General features: G+C 42.5%; 1 protein-coding gene across 1 annotated transcript; it reads right to left on the bottom strand.

Annotated features, from left to right (window-relative positions):
• Positions 1 to 1,457: 1,457 nt before the first annotated feature.
• Positions 1,458 to 17,273, bottom strand: LOC311000694 (myosin-7-like; the record flags this gene model as incomplete). The annotated part of the gene is made up of 37 exons (XM_083991466.1): positions 1,458 to 1,478; positions 1,707 to 1,841; positions 1,934 to 2,029; positions 5,234 to 5,338; positions 5,440 to 5,736; positions 5,815 to 6,018; positions 6,111 to 6,419; positions 7,090 to 7,214; positions 7,306 to 7,471; positions 7,651 to 7,834; positions 7,906 to 8,102; positions 8,234 to 8,352; positions 8,443 to 8,569; positions 8,967 to 9,356; positions 9,449 to 9,539; positions 9,618 to 9,763; positions 9,850 to 10,026; positions 10,629 to 10,871; positions 10,947 to 11,202; positions 11,295 to 11,431; positions 11,526 to 11,649; positions 11,736 to 11,941; positions 12,679 to 12,749; positions 12,848 to 13,157; positions 13,240 to 13,410; positions 13,496 to 13,645; positions 13,717 to 13,835; positions 13,913 to 14,051; positions 14,206 to 14,309; positions 14,404 to 14,502; positions 14,611 to 14,674; positions 14,751 to 14,843; positions 15,374 to 15,482; positions 15,591 to 15,618; positions 15,734 to 15,890; positions 16,256 to 16,399; positions 17,073 to 17,273. 37 exons carry the CDS (start codon positions 17,271 to 17,273, stop codon positions 1,458 to 1,460), a joined length of 5,814 nt encoding a protein of 1,937 aa, XP_083847592.1.
• Between the last annotated feature and the right edge of the window lie 248 nt (positions 17,274 to 17,521).

The raw sequence follows: 17,521 nt of genomic DNA, 5'->3' as shown, positions 1-17,521 counted from the left end.
GCCTCCACCAACAGCAGCAGCAGTAGGTTGTACTGAGACCTCACACCAGCAGCAAGGCCAAGCTAGCAGATGGGTGAGCGTATCACAGTTAGCTCAAGGTATAAACAGTCAGTTTCTGTGCTGATAATCTTATAACTATGTTTTCCTAAAGATACAAAGGGACCTAATTTAAAAAAAAAACTATTTAACCTACTGTAACTGGCGTAATGATATCCGAATGTACAATTTGTTTCTATTTACATGATATAGATATTTGGTCCTCCCTCACCGCTTTGACGCACAGACAAACTTGATCAGGAATCCAGTCACCAGCTGAAAGTGATTATGTGTGGTATTATGGTAGTCCTGGGTATAAGCACTGGTTTTGTTGTTGACCTTGAGGCCCAGACTCTCGGGCTTTCTGTAACTCTATATTAAGAACAAGAGATTTGTTGTATCTCTCTGTAGTTTAGCTATCACCTTACATCAAGTTACAAGCTTTCCCACTTCATGGGTCCCCTGTGTTCCTGTCCAAGCCTAACCAATTTTTATTGGTTATTGTAGTGTCTATGTATCCATCTATATGTATGTATGTATGTATGTATGTATGTGTATATATATATGTATATATGTATATATACATATATATATAGTGCAAAGGTTTTGGTAGCCGTGGTAGATTAAATGATCTCCATATATACATATATATATTTCACCATTAATTGTATTTCAAATACTGTCAATATAATATTCTAAGCAAGAAAGACTTAGACTAAGTTATGTTGGCGTAATCCACATGTGTAAGTTACTGTGGTAAGAATGGACTAAGTCAAGTCATTGGTCAGGTGAGGTAATAGGTCACAAGTTAAAACAACTTTAGATGATCAACCAATTTCTACATTTAAATTGGTTAAAAGTGGTAATGAAAAAAATTATTTTCATTTTCAAACATCAGTGAAAACTGTTGCAACTGCTTATCTCAGCTGCTTATATCTTTTATTCTGTCTGATATTTGACATTCTGAATCTAGATCAGTGTTTGCAGCTACTATACACATTGTTATGTATGTTTCTTTTGTGCATAGAATTGTTTAGCTTCTACTGAGTGCCATTCTCTTTACCACTTTCACAATATATGTATGGATATACCTTCCTGCAACCAGGTTATCAGGTTTACATGCATCCCAAAAGGAGTCACCTAAAAAAGCTATGAAGTTATGAATACAGGTCAGTGTATCAAATTGTCCGTCCACACAAAAACAAGTCTCAAGTTCTCATATTTGTGACTTGCATCAAGTATTTTGTGTTAAGATGTCCTGTGAATCCACTCACTCTCAAATAAGAAGGAAAAAAAGGAAGGATACAATTATGTGCAACAGCTTAATGAGATTTTATTAAGCACTACAGGTGGTGCATAGTGATAGTTGAGGGGATCTACAGCACACAGAGGGGGAAAGTATTCCCGAGGGCTCCAAAGCTTCACTCCTCATCAAACCCTTTCTGTTGCAGCCATGAAAGATGGAAGGAAAGACAAAGAGAAACAGCTGTTAGCTCATCAGATTAGTGTTGCTTTAGTACCACAAAACAATGTATTCATGAACAGACTAAGCACTGCAGAGTCTGTGATCATAACTGAACAGCAGGGTAACAGACAAGTAGCCAAGAGTAACCAACAGAGGGCAGCATGTGTCAGGGTCAGATGCTGTGCTGCAGAATGTAGCTCCTTACCTTGGAGCCCACATCACGGCTCTTGGCACGCATCTTGTTGACCTGAGACTCAGCGATGTCAGCTCTCTCCTCAGCCTCGTCTAGTTCATGCTGCAGCTTGCGGAACTTGCCAAGATGAACATTAGCCTGTTCCTCCTGTTGAAGGTGAATTAGAAAAAAAGTAATGCAGGTTGTTAAATGTTACTAATTATGGAGTGATTACATGAGGAAAACACTTCCACACTTACAGCCTCCTCAGTAGATCTCTTGTAGGATTTAACTTTCAGCTGCAACTTGTCCACCAGATCCTGGAGTCGGGCAAGGTTCTTGCGGTCTTCCTCAGTCTGTGGGAATCAAGGTTACCAGCTTAATTTCATTGAACACTTAAAGGTAGGGTTGGAGATCTCATTCCGGGGAATTTTTCACTGAATTGCTTGAAATCCTCTTCACACCCCGATTGCTACTGATTAATGAAATATTTTTTCACAAAAATGAAAAAAGTCAGTCACCTGTGGAACAGATAATCCTGTAAAAACACCAGCCAATCGTCTTGAACACCACATTCAAGTCAAGTGGATCGTGACGTGTCAATCAAACGGCCAGCTGTCCCTCCCTCCCTCTGTACCAGTCTTGGTGCACTAATCACATGCACAATCAGAGTTTTAAACGTTGCACTGTGAAAAAACCAACGCCAGAATCTAATGTAGCCTACCACACTCCTGTCCGGTAGGCGGGAATGTACCTCTAAAGGTGCGTTCACACCGGACTTTTTATTTTTGTCGCTGTCGCTCGTATCGCTCCGGAAAAAAACGCTCAGCTGCAGTAGCTCGTCAATTTGGCACAGAGTACCAGACTCGCATTTTCGCTTTGATGACGTCATGCCCACTGCCATGTGTCTCTGTTTACACCGGCACCACCGGGATTACGGCAGCCAATCAGCGCTGAGCGACGAGCGACTGACAGCCGGAGAGTTGGGATTTCTCATCTCGGGCGACAGGAGCGACTCGAGCGAAAAAATGCTCCGACGCTCCGTCGCTGTCGCTCCGAGCCCCAGCGTTTTTTCGCCTGGGCGATTAAACGCTCAATCGCTCGTTTGCATTGACTTCACATGTAAACTCGTCGCTCGTTCTAAAAAAGGTCCGGTGTGAACGCAGCTTACTAAGCTGGATGCTAGTTGGTTTATTATGATGTAAGGCAGGGGTTTTCAAAGTGTGAGAGAGTGAGCCCCCCTTAATGAAAAATAAACAGCTGTGAGCCCCCCCCCCCCAAAAAAAAAAAAAAAAAAAAAAGAGAGAGAGAGAAAGAGAGAATTAAACATAGCCTATTTGTTATCGGTTACTATGACCAAAACAATATTTGATTCATTAAACATAAATTGGTCTTTCCTGTAGGATTGGTTTGATTTATAAGCTTGTTTCTCGCATATATTAATTATCATGACAACATTTAGCCCTATGTGCAAGTGACATGTAGCTCATCTTTTGTTTGAATGTTTTCAGTTTTTCTTTTTCTCATGTCGCGCCCCCCCTCAAACTCTCTGGCGCCCCCCAAGGGAGGCGCGCCTCACACTTTGAAAACCCCTGATGTAAGGTATTTTCTTACCCATGTATGAGCCATGAGAAAAAGCTGGCGGAAAGTTAGCGATGCTGTGCAGTGAAGCCCCATGACACAAAACAAGATTGCAGAAAGCCGCATTGCTCACATTTGGATTACATTGGGTGTGAGCGACACGGCTTTCTGCGATACCGGCGTGCGTAGTGGGGCTTCATCTTTATGTGTACCCAGCACTGAACAAGCATTGCGCGTTCCTGTGCTCTGAAGGGGTGGCTACGGAGAGGAGTCTGAGTAGAATGGCTTGCACCCTTTTACCAGGATCTCCTGCCCTACCTTTAACCATGTAGCGACCTAAGCAAACCATGTGGGGTTACGTGCTGTCATTCCGACATCCCACCATTGCGACATACCACCATTTAGACATCCCACCACTCTGACATACCGCTATTCCGACATGCCATCGTCCCACCATTCCGACAAGGCTATCAATATAAGGAAATGTGCGTTACTCAACAGCTGACTCCCTCCTACTTGTCTGGACTCTCTCTATCTATCTGGCCTGTCTAGCCTCTACTTGGTCTTTTTACTAAACTTAACCAACTCCTTTCATCATTGTCTAAGAGCTAGGGATGTGGAGATTCACCGATTCATATCGGTGGTCCGATATAAACGTATGCGATGCGACTGCACCGGTAGATTCAGGCTACATCGGACATAATTTATGGTTGAATTTGCGATGCATCTCTTCTAGCCTTCTACATCGGTAAATTCCATGGTTAAATCGATCATTTCATTTTCCGAGGCAACCTGAATGCACCACCGCGGAAGCCGTGCGCAGCCTCCTGCCCCTGACAGGTAACAGCAGCCATAGACATAATAATCTTTATATGTCTATGGCAGCAGCAGCAGCTGTAGTCAGAGCCGCCAAGACAAGTAAACAGTCCGAGTGAAGCGGCGGGTCAATACTCGGCCGTCACCGGCTGTAACTAGGAGCAGGGCCGTGGTAGTGACTCTGGTTGTAGTGAGCTGGGAAGTGGTGGTAGCCGCGGATGCTAACCGCTAGTTAGCGGTAGCGGTTAGCATCCGGGACAGAGCTAACAGGGCTAGTACAGTAGCTCTCCTACTCTGCTGCACAGACCTACACCACTGAGCTCTGTCACTGGCTGGAGAGAAAACACAGACTCTTCACCCAGAAATGTCCCGTGCACAACAAAACATCTGTGACTTGTCTCTTTTAAGTTGTTTTGTGAAGCACTTTGTAAACTTGTGTTTTTAAAGGTGCTATATAAATAAAGTTATTATTATAACAGCAAAAGACCAAACTGCAGAGGTGCCACCACACAAGACTAGCCCATATGATTAAGCTGGATTTCATTTCTACCATTTATTTCCTCTAGACTGTACCTTTCAAATATGATTTATTGGTTTGCCCTGTAAAAATTAACCAAATATAGGCTACATCCCTCAAATTGATACAGAGAGTAAAGCAGAATGGTATTGAGGTAATAAACTTGATGTGGGAAGAAACTCTCCTATCACAACTGTATCAAACATCATATCTAACCGAATCTCTTTGTAATTAAGTCATATCATTATCAAATCACATTTGAATCGCATCGCATCGTGAACAGGAGTGAATCGTATCGCATCGTATCGACGGCAGCTGCAGTGTATCGTTAATGTATCGTATCGGTGGCAGCGTATCGAGATGCGTATCGAATCGGCCTCAGTGGTGGAGATATACAACCCTACTAAGAGCCCAACCAGTGCAAAATCTTTTGGGGGAAAAATATGCTATTAAAGGAATTGTCGGAAAGGCAGGATGTTTCAAAAAAGAAAAAAAATACCGTCATTCCGACCGTAGGAGGCAAGAATTGTCGGAATGATGGGACATTTGATAGAAAATTAAGTGTTGCCATTTAGACAGTTAGAGGCCAATGTCGGACTGGTGGGATGTCGGAATGGTTGTTGCCCCCCACCATGTGGCTACAAACCTGGTAGGTAAGTTCCTTGATGCGGCGCTCATATTTGCGGATACCCTTCACAGCTTCACCGCTTTTTTTCTGCTCCATCTCCACCTCGTTTTCCAGCTCCCTCACCTGGTCAGAGGAAGGAATTTGAGGACAATTACCTTGAAACTTATACATCATCACTATTGATCAAATCTAACTCAACATACAAATGTAACAAAAATACTCACCCTGGCCTCGAGCTTCTGCACCTGCTTCTTGCCTCCCTTCATGGCGATCTGCTCAGCTTCATCCAGACGGTGCTGCAGGTCTTTGATGGTTTGTTCCATGTTCTTCTTCATACGCTCCAGGTGAGCGCTGGTGTCCTGCTCTTTCTTCAGCTCCTCTGCCATCATGGCAGCATCAGTGATGGCCTTCTTGGCCTTTTCCTCTGCATTTCTGCACTCCTGCAGTGCATCCTCTACTTCTGTCTGTAGCTGGCATGTGTCAGCCTCCAGCTTCTTCTTGTGATTTATCAGGCTGGTGTTCTTTTGTCATACAGATAAATCAGTTATCTTATGCAGTACAAAATAGAGCTAATTTTTACAATCTAGAATCTCTCATACCTGTGAGTGCAGTAGCTGCACCCTCTCACTAACATCCAGCAGCTCTTGCTCAGCAAGTTTGCGGCTTCTCTCAGTTTGCTCCAGAGCAGCCCTCAGTTCCTCCAGCTCAGCCTGAAGCAGGTTGTTGCGTCTCTCAACAATGGCAATGTTTTCCTTCATGTCATCATTTGCTCTCATAGCTTCATCAAGCTGTATCTGTGCATCCTATTAAATTTAAAGTAAAGCCTTCGGTTATCAAAAGTCACCATAGTAACGATGGAGGAAAAGGTCAATATTAAGTCCCCCTTTTGATTTACCTTCAGATGTGCATGAACAGCCTTGAGTTGTTTCTGGGACTCAGATGCCTGCCTATTGGCCTGGCTTAGCTGGATCTCCATCTCATTGAGGTCTCCCTCCATTTTCTTCTTCAAGCGCATGGCCTCGTTCCTGCTGCGAGTCTCGGCTTCAAGAGAGCTCTGCAGAGTCTCAATGGTCCTCTGCAGGTTCCTCTTGCTTTGTTCCATTTCCTCATCTTTCTCAGCGATTTTACGCTCCATGTCGGCCTTCACCTGGTTGAACTCAAGCTGGGCTCTGAGAATCTTGCCTTCCTCGTGCTCGAGAGAACACTAAAGTAGACATCAGGAGTTTGGAAAAATGCATATCACCGTAAGTACAGTTCCATTTTAGAACATTGGACACTCACCATGCCATTCATTAGGGACCTGTCATGCTATTCAGCCTGCCATCGCTTGGCAACATTGCAATGTATAAAATCCATGCAGATACAGGGACAATTCAAATCAAACATCAGAATGGGAAAAATGGAATGTCTGATTTAAGACTTGGAATCATGTTAAATGAATCCTAATTTCTGCTGAGGCAACAGATGGGTCCACTATATGGTGTAAACCGCATGATCCCATGGATCTAACCTGCTTGGTGTCAAAAGTCCAGGTTGGTGCTGGTACAGTGGTGTGGGGAATGTTTTCTTTCATCACTAGTACCAATCAATCATAGTATTCAAAAGCCCAATGTTGTTTAATATAAGTATTCATATATATTCACCCCTTCATGGTCACAGTTCACAATCTTGCATTGGTTACTTCCAGCAGGATAATGCTGCATGTCACAAAGCTTAAGTCTTGTTGAATCCACGACATGAAGAACTGAGAGGGTTCTTCAAAGCAGTACTGTGAATAACCTCTGAGGCTCTAACAGCCTCAGTGATAATCTTTCCTTATAGTCATAATTCTGTTCCTACTAAAGCGCTCTGTGGATTTGAGGATTTAGTCTTACCTCTGCCTCCTCAAGGGCTGTTTGAATCTCACTCTTTTCCTGCTCCAGCTGCTTACGAGCCTTCTCCAGCTCATGAATAGTTTTTCCTCCCTCACCAAGTTGCTCAGTGAGGTCAGCAATCTCCTCTGTGTATGGAAGTAGTTGCATTTGATCAGTGGTTTTAGCACTTGCAATATGTATGGGCTGCCAGCAAAAACATATGGACTGATAGATCACCTTGCAGATTCTTGTTCTCTCTCTTGAGGGTCTCCAGATGTTCTAGAGATTCTTCATAGGAGTTCTTCAGTTTGAAGAGCTCAGTGCTCAGAGACCTGGCCTCCTTCTGAGAGCTCTCCAGTTCACTCTGACACTCCTCATATTTCTGCTTCCACTCAGACAAGACCTATTGAGATACAAGTTGGAAAATTTAAAGTTTAAGTGCCTAGAGTGGGCTCTCTATTACCTAGCTGTGTAGCCAGATGATTTAATGTACAGTTTATCATTGTACATTAGAGATTTATCGTCTTATGAAGAGAGGAAAGTAGAGAAAACTGGATGCAATGAATGTATTATAAAACATACCTTATCAAAGTTTCTTTGCTTCTTGTCCAGAGCAGCAGCAGCAGCATTTGATCTTTCCACATCCACCATGAGATCTTCGATCTCATTCTGCAGTCTGTGTTTGGTCTTCTCCAGAGAAGAGCATTTAGCATTCACTGCTTCAACAGCCTCCTCAGCATCCTGCAGACGCTGAGCCAGCTTTTTCCTGCATTGTGATTGTGAAGGTTTAATGATTTTAAACTTAGTCCGATTGTTTGAGCAAAGATATTTACTCACTTGGCCTCCTCTAGTTCCTCAGTCCTCTGGATGGCATCGGTTTCGTACTTTGTTCTCCACTGAGCCACCTCAGAGTTGGCCTTAGACATGCCACGCTGCAGTTCAGCCTTGGCCTCCTGCTCCTCTTCATACTGCTCCCTGAGCAGGTCACAGTCATGACGAGAAGACTGCACTGCATGGGCTAATGCATTCTTGGCCTGAGTTAACACAGAATATGCGGAAATTCTTTTTTGAAAAACAGCAATGTTTGAGACAAATTGATTGATTAATTAACAAAAGTAACAATATAATATAATTGAATAAGTAACATATATTGCTACCTTCATACCTTTATTTCCTCCTCAAGTTGTCTTTTCAGATCTTCCATTTGTTGACCGTAGGAAGTCTTTCCTCTTGTCAGCTGAGAAATAAGAGACTCTTTTTCCTCCATCTGCCTTGATAGCTCACCTAGAAAGGCAAACATCTCAGAGTAGTATTCTTTTATTTTAAACACGTTTGTTATTTGTGGTGAAAATGATACCATAGGAAAATACCAACCATTCTCAGCTTGGAGCTTAGCTCTCTGAGTGGTGAAGTCATTAAGGGCTCTCTGATACTCCTCACACTTGGTTCTGTACTCGTTCATTTGATCCTCCATAGTTCTGCTGGTTTTCTCCAAGGTAGTCTTCAAAATAAATTCACACATATCCACTGTTTCAAATACATTGGCAGAGAAAATGTTTACTATTGTTCTTTTGTATGTACAAAAACATGCATATGATTTTTATGTGCATTTAACCAATAGTTAACTGCAGTGGAGCAGCAGCTGATCACATTAGACCACTTCTCACTTCATATCTTCCTTCGTAAGATAACGATTTTAAGGAAGGAATGTACACATAGTGTTGCTGTCTCACTTCTTGGTTTTAAGTAGTCTCTCAATTAAATCAATGATCCGCTAGGTTGTCAGTTTATTTATTTATTTTATTTAACCTTTATTTAACCAGGCAAGCAAATTAAGAACAAAATTCTTGGTGAAACCAGTGTGGAAATTTGCCTTAAGCACCCTCAAGCACTCATACCTTAGCTTTCACCATCTGCTCCATACTGGCAACCACATCATCCAGTTCCAGTCTGAGCTCACTCTTCTCCTTCTCCAGTTTCTGCTTGATTCTCTGCAGGTTGTCAATCTGCTCCCCCAGGTCAGCCACACTGTCGGCCTGTTTCTTCCTGAGTGTGGCAGCGGTGGCTTCATGCTGCAGAGTGGCCTCTTCAAGGTCTCTGCGGAGTTTCTGGAACTCAGCCTCCCTCTTCTTGTTCATCTCAATTTGGACAGATGTTGCTCCACCAGCCTCCTCCAGCCTCTCACTGATCTCCTCCAGCTCCCTGGACAAGTCTGCTCTTTGCTTCTCCACCTTGGCTCGGGCAGCTCGCTCTGCCTCAAGCTCTTCTTCCAGCTCTTCAACACGGGCCTAATGTCAGACCAACATCTTTAAATGTGGCTATAGTTTGAAAAATGTCTTATTTCAGTTTATTAAGATACAATGGTGCACTTTCTTTTTACCTGCAGCTCTTTTAACTTCTTCTGGAGTTGAGTGATTATGGCCTGTTCATCTTCAATTTTGCCATTCATCTGACTGATTTCAAAGTCTTTCCTGGAGAATTTGATTTAGTCACTGTTAGTTTGTCAAAACAAGAGATACTGAATAACCAATGCAAAAATACATGTATACTTTTTCAGGCGCTCCTCCAGCTGCTGTTTGTCATTTTCTAGATCCATCACTGTCTCTTGGGTCAGCTTTAAGTCTCCCTCCAGCTTCCTCTTTGCTCTCTCAAGGTCCATTCGAACCTTCTTCTCTTGCTCAAGGGATCCTTCAAGCTTAATACAATATGATAACAATATTTGTTAGGGGTTTAATGACTAACACTTTGGTGATATACTATAATTATCATTTGGATTCTTACATCATCCACTTGCTGCTCCAGCTTGGCCTTGGCCTTGGTCAGAGTGTTGACTTTGTCTTCTTCACTCTGCAGGTCATCCAGTGTTTGCTGATGAGCTTCCTGTAAGGCTTTCTTTTCCTTGGTCAACTTGGCAATGATTTCATCCAGAGCAGCCATCTCCTCGACCAGGTTCTTGACCTGTCAATCATTAAAAGAGGCTATGAGACACTTCATTAAGCTTCTAATCTGTGGTTGCGGATTGTCCTGTAAAAAACAAGCCCATAGGTCTTTTGTGATTATCCATCCATCATCCATTGATGATGGATGGACATGCACTCTGTCCCTGCATGTCCTTAGTTCATGCAGGGACATAGTGCGCGGATGGGTTGCACCCTGAACAGGTCAGCAGTCTATCATATAGAGATGAACAACCTCACACACCCACATTCACAGCTAAGGGCAACTTAGAGTCACCCATCATTTTAATGTGCATTTCTTTGGACTGCAGAAGGTTGGAGAACCAGGCACAAACTCTGCCCAGATACGAAGGCCCCAGGGGTAGATACGTTTTGTTGTCAAAGGGCATCTAGTGGCCATCACCGTTTATGACATTATGGATAATGGGAAAAGTACTGCAACAGAGTAGATTCACAATGGATTTTTCCACTTAACACTGGATTATGACAGTTTTATATTATCTATGACAGTTTGACAAAGTTGACCACATTGAGTCATGACAGCTGCCATGAAAACAGAGATGGCTCAATTTATATGATTGTTCAGGTAGGAAGATTGCTCACCTTGTTCTCAGTGGCATGTTTCTCTTTCTCCACTTTGGCCAGAGTTAACTCTAAGTCATCGATGTCCTTCTTTAACTCAGAGCACTCGTCCTCCAGCTTCCTCTTCTTAGCTGTCAGCTCAGCGTTCATCTCCTCCTCATCCTCCAGTCTTTCTGTCAGCTCTTTGGCTTTTGCCTCCATTTGGATTTTGTTTTTGATCAACCCCTCACATCTCTCCTCAGCATCACAGAGATTATCTTGTTCCTGCCAAACAGACAGGCTCATCAGCACATACTAATAACACATTAAAAGGACACATCACTGTAGTGCCATTCTCACCGCTTGGACTTGGAGCTGCAGGTCATTCTTCTCTTGGAGAAGTGAAACCATTTTCTCCTCTAGTTCCTTTCTACGAGCCTCAGACTTTGCATAAGCCTCTTTGAGCTTCAGGAATTCTTCCTTCATGTTGGCCATCTCCTTTTCTGATTCCGCAGATCTCAACAGAGGTTTAATCTTAAAGTACAGTTTCATCCAAGGCCAATTCTTGACCCCCATGAAAGAGCGCACATTCCACTGGATCACCAAAAGTGCATCTCTAGAAGATTTTTTGTAGTATAAAAAGGTTTTAGTTAAATGTATATTGTAACCACAAACTTGAATCTTCAATGACCAATATCAACTTGATACCTGCGTTCCACCATCTTCTGATACTCAAGACGTGACAGAAGACCACGGGATCGGGCTTGAATGGCAGTGATGATTTTGGAGAGACGCTCATCTCTCATCTCCTCAAGTAGACCCAGCAATCCGGCCTTAAAGAACACCTAAAAACACCAATCAATAGGTGTATGATTTGCCAATTTGTGTATCATCTACCAAAGTCATTTTTCCCAATGTCAGAACAAATTCAGAAGTTACCTTGGTATGTCCAAACTTATATTGATTATGATCAATATCCAGAGACCCAAGGAGTTTCTCAGCTCCCTTCCTGCTGTCAATGAACTGACCATCGGGGATGGCAGCAGGATTCAGGATGCGATATCTTGAAAATGGAAAGAAAAAGATCTTGCGTATGATATTTTAGTTTGTTCAGAATCATACAGTATGTTAAGTATACAGAGATAGTACCTCTGCTTGAAATCTCCGTATAGGATCCTGTTGGGGAAGCCCTTCCTGCAGATCCTGATGCCTTCCAGCACACCATTACAGCGCAGCTGGTGCATCACCAGGGGATTCTCCATGGCCCCAGGAGTCTTGCTCTCATTGGGGATGATGCAGCGCACAAAGTGAGGGTGAGTAGACCTCAAGTTGGTCATCAGCTTGTTCAGGTTCTCCTTTAAAATGGTGAAGCATTAGGGATGCACATGATTAACCGTTTAACCGTTAACCGATAACAAGAACTTTGACCGATTAATACTATCGGTTATTTATTTATTTTATTAGCTCCTTATGTCGTCAACTCATGGGGGCGTGTCGACACGTGCAGAGTTCACGTGCCTTCAGTCATATTTCGCAGCAAAAAGTTACACAGGAGGACTGACAGCATGTGCAGCAGCCCCCATGAAGGAAGATCAGACAATAAATGTAGCTACACGGACATAGATGTGCATCACCTGTAACAACGGCGCTGAAAAAAAAAAAAAAAAAAAAAGAGGACGTCGCTGCTCTCCAGCCTGTTCAGCTGCTGCTCTCCTGCAGCTCCTCGAGCTGCAGGAGAGCTCTGCTGCTCCTTCAGCCTGGTGTTTGGCTGCATTTTGTATAAAAATACAGTTCTACATTGGACGATCTAACCTCCAGAGCGCGATCAGCTGAGACAGAGCGCACTGATCAGCTGTCGCGGCGCACGTGTGTATTTAACGGTAAAAAAATAAATAAATAAATTTGAAAACAAAATTTTTTTTTTTTGACCGTGAGCCGCAAGATTCTTAATCTTATCGGTTAACAGTTAATAATCTGTTAACGAGCGTCGGTTATCGGTCAGAAAAAAAAATCAAAATGTGCATCCCTATGAAGCATACATTTAGATATAGTGGTATAAACACCAAATTCCAAGAAGAATGATATACAGTACCCTATGAAGAGCAGACACAGTCTGAAATGATGATCCCTTCTTTTTCTTCCCTTTTTGACCTTCACCTTCAGCTGTTTTTCAGAGGAAAACATTGTGATGTTAAAGCTCTAAAAAGTACTACAAATAAAAACTATTCTGATCTCCAAACAAGAATTTCAAAACATTGTACCTGAATCAGCTCCAGCATAATTTACAAAGAGGATAGAGAGAAGCTTGAGGTTAGACTTTTGGTACAATCCAACCACAGTCTCATTCAGTGGATCCTTGTTCTTCACCAGCCAGTTGTTGATATTATAATCAACAGTTCCAGCGTAGTGAACCAGAGCAAAATGAGCCTCTGGTTTCCCTTTGACAATCCTGGGCTTCTGGAAGTTGTTGGATTTCCCCAGATGGTTGTCATAGAGTTTAGCTTTAAAGGTGGAATCAGAGGCTTTGGGGAACATGCACTCCTCTTCAAGGATGGACATGATACCCATGGGCTGAGGAGATAAAATTTGAGAGGTTTAGAAAACATATCAAATTTTTATTCACTTTGTGGTGTCTAATAGTCCATTATCTCACCTTTTCAATCAGGTCAATACAGGCCTGCAAATCCATACCAAAGTCAATGAAGGTCCATTCAATGCCCTCTTTCTTGTACTCTTCCTGCTCCAGCACAAACATGTGGTGGTTGAAAAACTGTTGCAGTTTTTCATTGGTGAAGTTGATGCACATCTGCTCAAATGTGTTGAACTGAAAAGCAACAAAAAAGGCCACTTTATTTATCATTCTTTGATTCATATTTAGCTGAAAGGTGTGAGCACTGAAAATTACTTACATCAAAGATCTCAAATCCAGCAATGTCCAGCACACCAATGAAGTACTGGCGAGGCTGCCTGGTCTCCAGTGACTGGTTGATTCTGATTACCATCCACAGGAACATCTTTTCATAAACAGCTTTGGACAGAGCTCCAACAGCATAGTTCACCTGGAGAACAGAAATACATTTAACTTCATGTGAACAGAATTTCCAGGAGGCGTGGAGCATTTCACTCTTACCTGCGCGACATTTTGTCCCTTGGTGACCCACTCATTTCCTACTTTGACTCTTGGGTGACAGAGTGCTTTGATGAGGTCAGCAGAGTTCAGGCCCATCAGATAAGATAATTTGTCAGCATCTGAGGAAGAAAGGGGGGATTCTGTGAAACCTTCTGTGTTGGTTCTGATTGAGTCTGGCTGACAGTGCTTCTCTTACCTTCGGTGCCATCAGCTTCTGCCTGCTCTTCTCTCTGTTTCTGCTTGAACTTCATGTTGCCATAATGCATGATGGCACCAGTCAGCTTGTAAACAGAGTTCTTTTCCTCTTGAGTAAAGCCCAACACATCAAAGGCACTCTGTGGAAGAGCACACGCAATAACACAATATAATTTGATGAAATAATGAATTGAGAACTTAGTAACTGCGAAAATCAGACTAACTTATTAAGTGATTGTGATTAAATTTAAGTTTGATGTAAATGAGTGAGAGAGAGTGATGAAAGAGCCTGACATCTGTTGCCATCAGTTCTTCTGCATCATCAATGGAGGCCACTTGGGTTTCCCCCTGGGAGATGAAGGCGTAGTCATAGGGATTATTTGTGATCAACAGCATCTCTGGAGGACACATAGAGAGGGGGGGCAAAGGTCATATGCCAGTGACAGCCTGGTAATTTCTGTCTTCTTTTCCTTCCCTACAAGTTGTACTAACCCAGGAGTTCAGGTTTCTTCTGAGACAAGATCTGGTAGAAAATGTGATAATCTCTCTCAGCCCTAAGCTGGAAGGTCACACGAGACTTCTCCAGAAGGTCTGAAAATTTTAAAATACAGGTCAGAAGATATTGTCAGACATCAGTCAACTATCCTCCAAAACATATATCATTTGTGTAATTTCAGAGTACGAAAACAATGTTCTTACAGGTTTCAATATCAGCAGAGGCTAACTTTCCCCTGGCATCAAAATGAATTCGGATGAATTTACCCTGAAAGGATGAAGTTTACATATCATAAGATATCTTGATATTTGCACCAACAAAATACAAGAGCTTAGATACTCACAAATCTTGAGGAGTTGTCATTCCTGATAGTCTTGGCATTTCCAAAGGCTTCTAGAGCAGGGTTAGCCTGAATGATCTGATCTTCCAGGGTTCCCTGTCATTTGCAAAATTGATTTATCATTAAGTTGGATGTGTCACCACTGAGCAAATCCACAGCAAATCTATTAAATTTTTAGTTAAGAAGGTATGACATGCTGTTGTACACCTATCTACTTAGGGGCCATGTCCACCAGATGCGCTTTTAGCGCTCTGGGCGTCTACTTTCCATTCAGATCCTATGGAGTTCGGCGCTCACAGTGCTCAGTGCCCTCGGCGGAAAAAACGCTCTCGCCACTTCATTTTTTATGCGCAGCGTTCACAGCGCTCAGAGTTGAAATATGTTCAACTTTTGGAACAGCGCGCCGCTCATCAAGAAGCTCGGAAGTGACGGCTCGTTTTGTGTCACAGCAGCATTCTGAAAGAGAGAGAGCAGACGCTCCAAAAGTGCGTTTGGTGGACTCGACCGTTGGTCGCGGGCGCTCAGAGCGCTAAAAGCGCGTCTGGTGGACACGGCCCCTTAACCGTCTTTGGGGTCAACAGAACCCCTTCCAACAAATCACACATTCGACAGAGCTTATTATTCACCTTGTCTTTGGCATTGGGATCTGGTTTCTTAACACCTCCAGCTGCAATACTTGCAAAATACTGGATGACACGCTTTGTGTTGACAGTCTTTCCTGCACCAGATTCTCCACTGTGAATACAAAGTCAACGATCAGCACTGATAGTGGCTAATGTAGAGTAATATCTTACAGTATGTCAGAGAATGGGTGATATTAAGGTATAGTAAGATATTACGTACGTGATCAGGATTGACTGGTTTTCACGGTCTACAAAAATAAATGCAGAGTGTTTTTTTGTTGATCGAGTTTCAGCACAAGTGCATCATGTAATAAAACGCCCCAAATTCATATAGTACCCCAAAACTGTCTCATCAGTCTGTACCTGCCAGCATGTACTGATAGCCGTTGTCAGAGATGGAGAAGATATGAGGAGGAGCTTCAGTCCTCTTCTTTCCTCTGTAGGCAACAACCACTTCTTGGTTGTAGACTGGCAGCCACTTGTAGGGGTTGACAGTCACACAGAACAGCCCAGAGTAGGTCTGAGAAACACAGACAGATCACCATTTTCAGTTCTTTGCCATTTATAATTCAAAACTTTGTTGTGGTTTCTCTCTACTTTTGGATTTGGTTTCTCTAAATGTTTACCTAAAATCTGCCAGACGTTAATTGGATCACTCAGAAAACAATTAGCCAATCAAGATGTGAAGCTACTTTGGTTCATAAAACTACATGCATATCTTCTCAAGAATCAACACTTCATAGAAAACATGGGGAAAGTGCCAACTGAACAATATTCATCTAATAAGAGGTTTAATAGATTTATTTGTCACAGTTTGGTTTGCATAACCAAATCGTTATATTCTACTAGCACACAGGAGAGGTTATTGGTTCTTGTGCTACTCACATAGATCATCCATGCTGCGTAACGCTCTTTGAGGTTAAACAGCACAGCTGGTTCATGGAGGAAGGTCAGCATGGCCATATCCTCGATCTTGTCAAACTTTGGAGGGTTCTGTTGCAGAATGTCAACCTCTTTGACAGTCACAGTCTGGGGAAAACCAACACAGGTTTCTGATTAGTGCCGGTCCAAAATTTTGACATCGGAATGTTGTTATTAAGAGTTGGCGATAAAACATTCCAGAATTATTATTGTGTAGCATTACAAAAGCATTGCCACACATTGTTATTGCCAGATGGCAGCAATGCTCTCACTTCATCACTCAGCTGCTCAGTGCAGTGATCACAGCAGCACTCTGGATCCAATTTGAACATGTATTCACACTCTCTCAAGGATACGCAGTTTAAATCACACATAGATTTACACTCTGATTAACACTTGCTCCTGGTCAAGGACTCGCATAATCTCACACTCAAACTTCTTAATGTGATATAATGTTTTTCTTGCGCTGCTCTTACTGTCTTGATGACTGGAGTTACCCTGTTACAAACTAAATAGATTCAGTTACCTTGCAGAATGTGGATTTGTGTGTAGCTTTTAGCATGCAGGTTTATTTAAGGCAGCAATTGAATTTGTTTCACTAGAATTTATTACCTTTTTGTTGTACATTAAATGGAATATATACAGTATATATATATACACACACACATACACACCGGTAATCAGTTTAAATTGACAATTTTACTCCACAGCCTGCCAGACCAGACTTCAAAGAGTGATTAAATCAGTTTACCTGTGCTAAGAGCATCCATTCACCACTTACCTTCCCGTTCTGTGTCTCTACAGTGGCCTTGTCGCCCTCCCGGCTCGTGACGGTCCCCTTAACAAACTCCTCCACTGGATCCGGGACAAAGCATTCCTTCTTGATGTCAAAGGGACGCATGGAGGCCTCCATGCGCTCTTTGTCCGACTTCCTCAGGTAAGAGGCAGCTGGCCCAAACACAGACATCTCTGCATCCCCCATGGCTGCACTAATGTACAGTCAATAAGGATGATTAAGGCTCCATCCTGTCATCTGTATGATACAGATGTGCTCAAAAGTTTACATACCCTGGAAGATATTGTAACCGTATACCATTCTTTAAGGAAAACACGAGTGATCAGACAAAACAGATTTCTCTTATTTTTAATGGGATTCAAATTAAACTGTTGAGACATCCAGAAATAACACAATCATTTAAAAACAATGACCAACTGGCCAACAAATTTTTG

This window comes from Trachurus trachurus (genome assembly GCF_905171665.1).
Source record: "Trachurus trachurus genome assembly, chromosome: 17".
NCBI lineage: Eukaryota > Metazoa > Chordata > Actinopteri > Carangiformes > Carangidae > Trachurus > Trachurus trachurus.
This window is presented reverse-complemented; position numbering and strand designations above follow the sequence as displayed.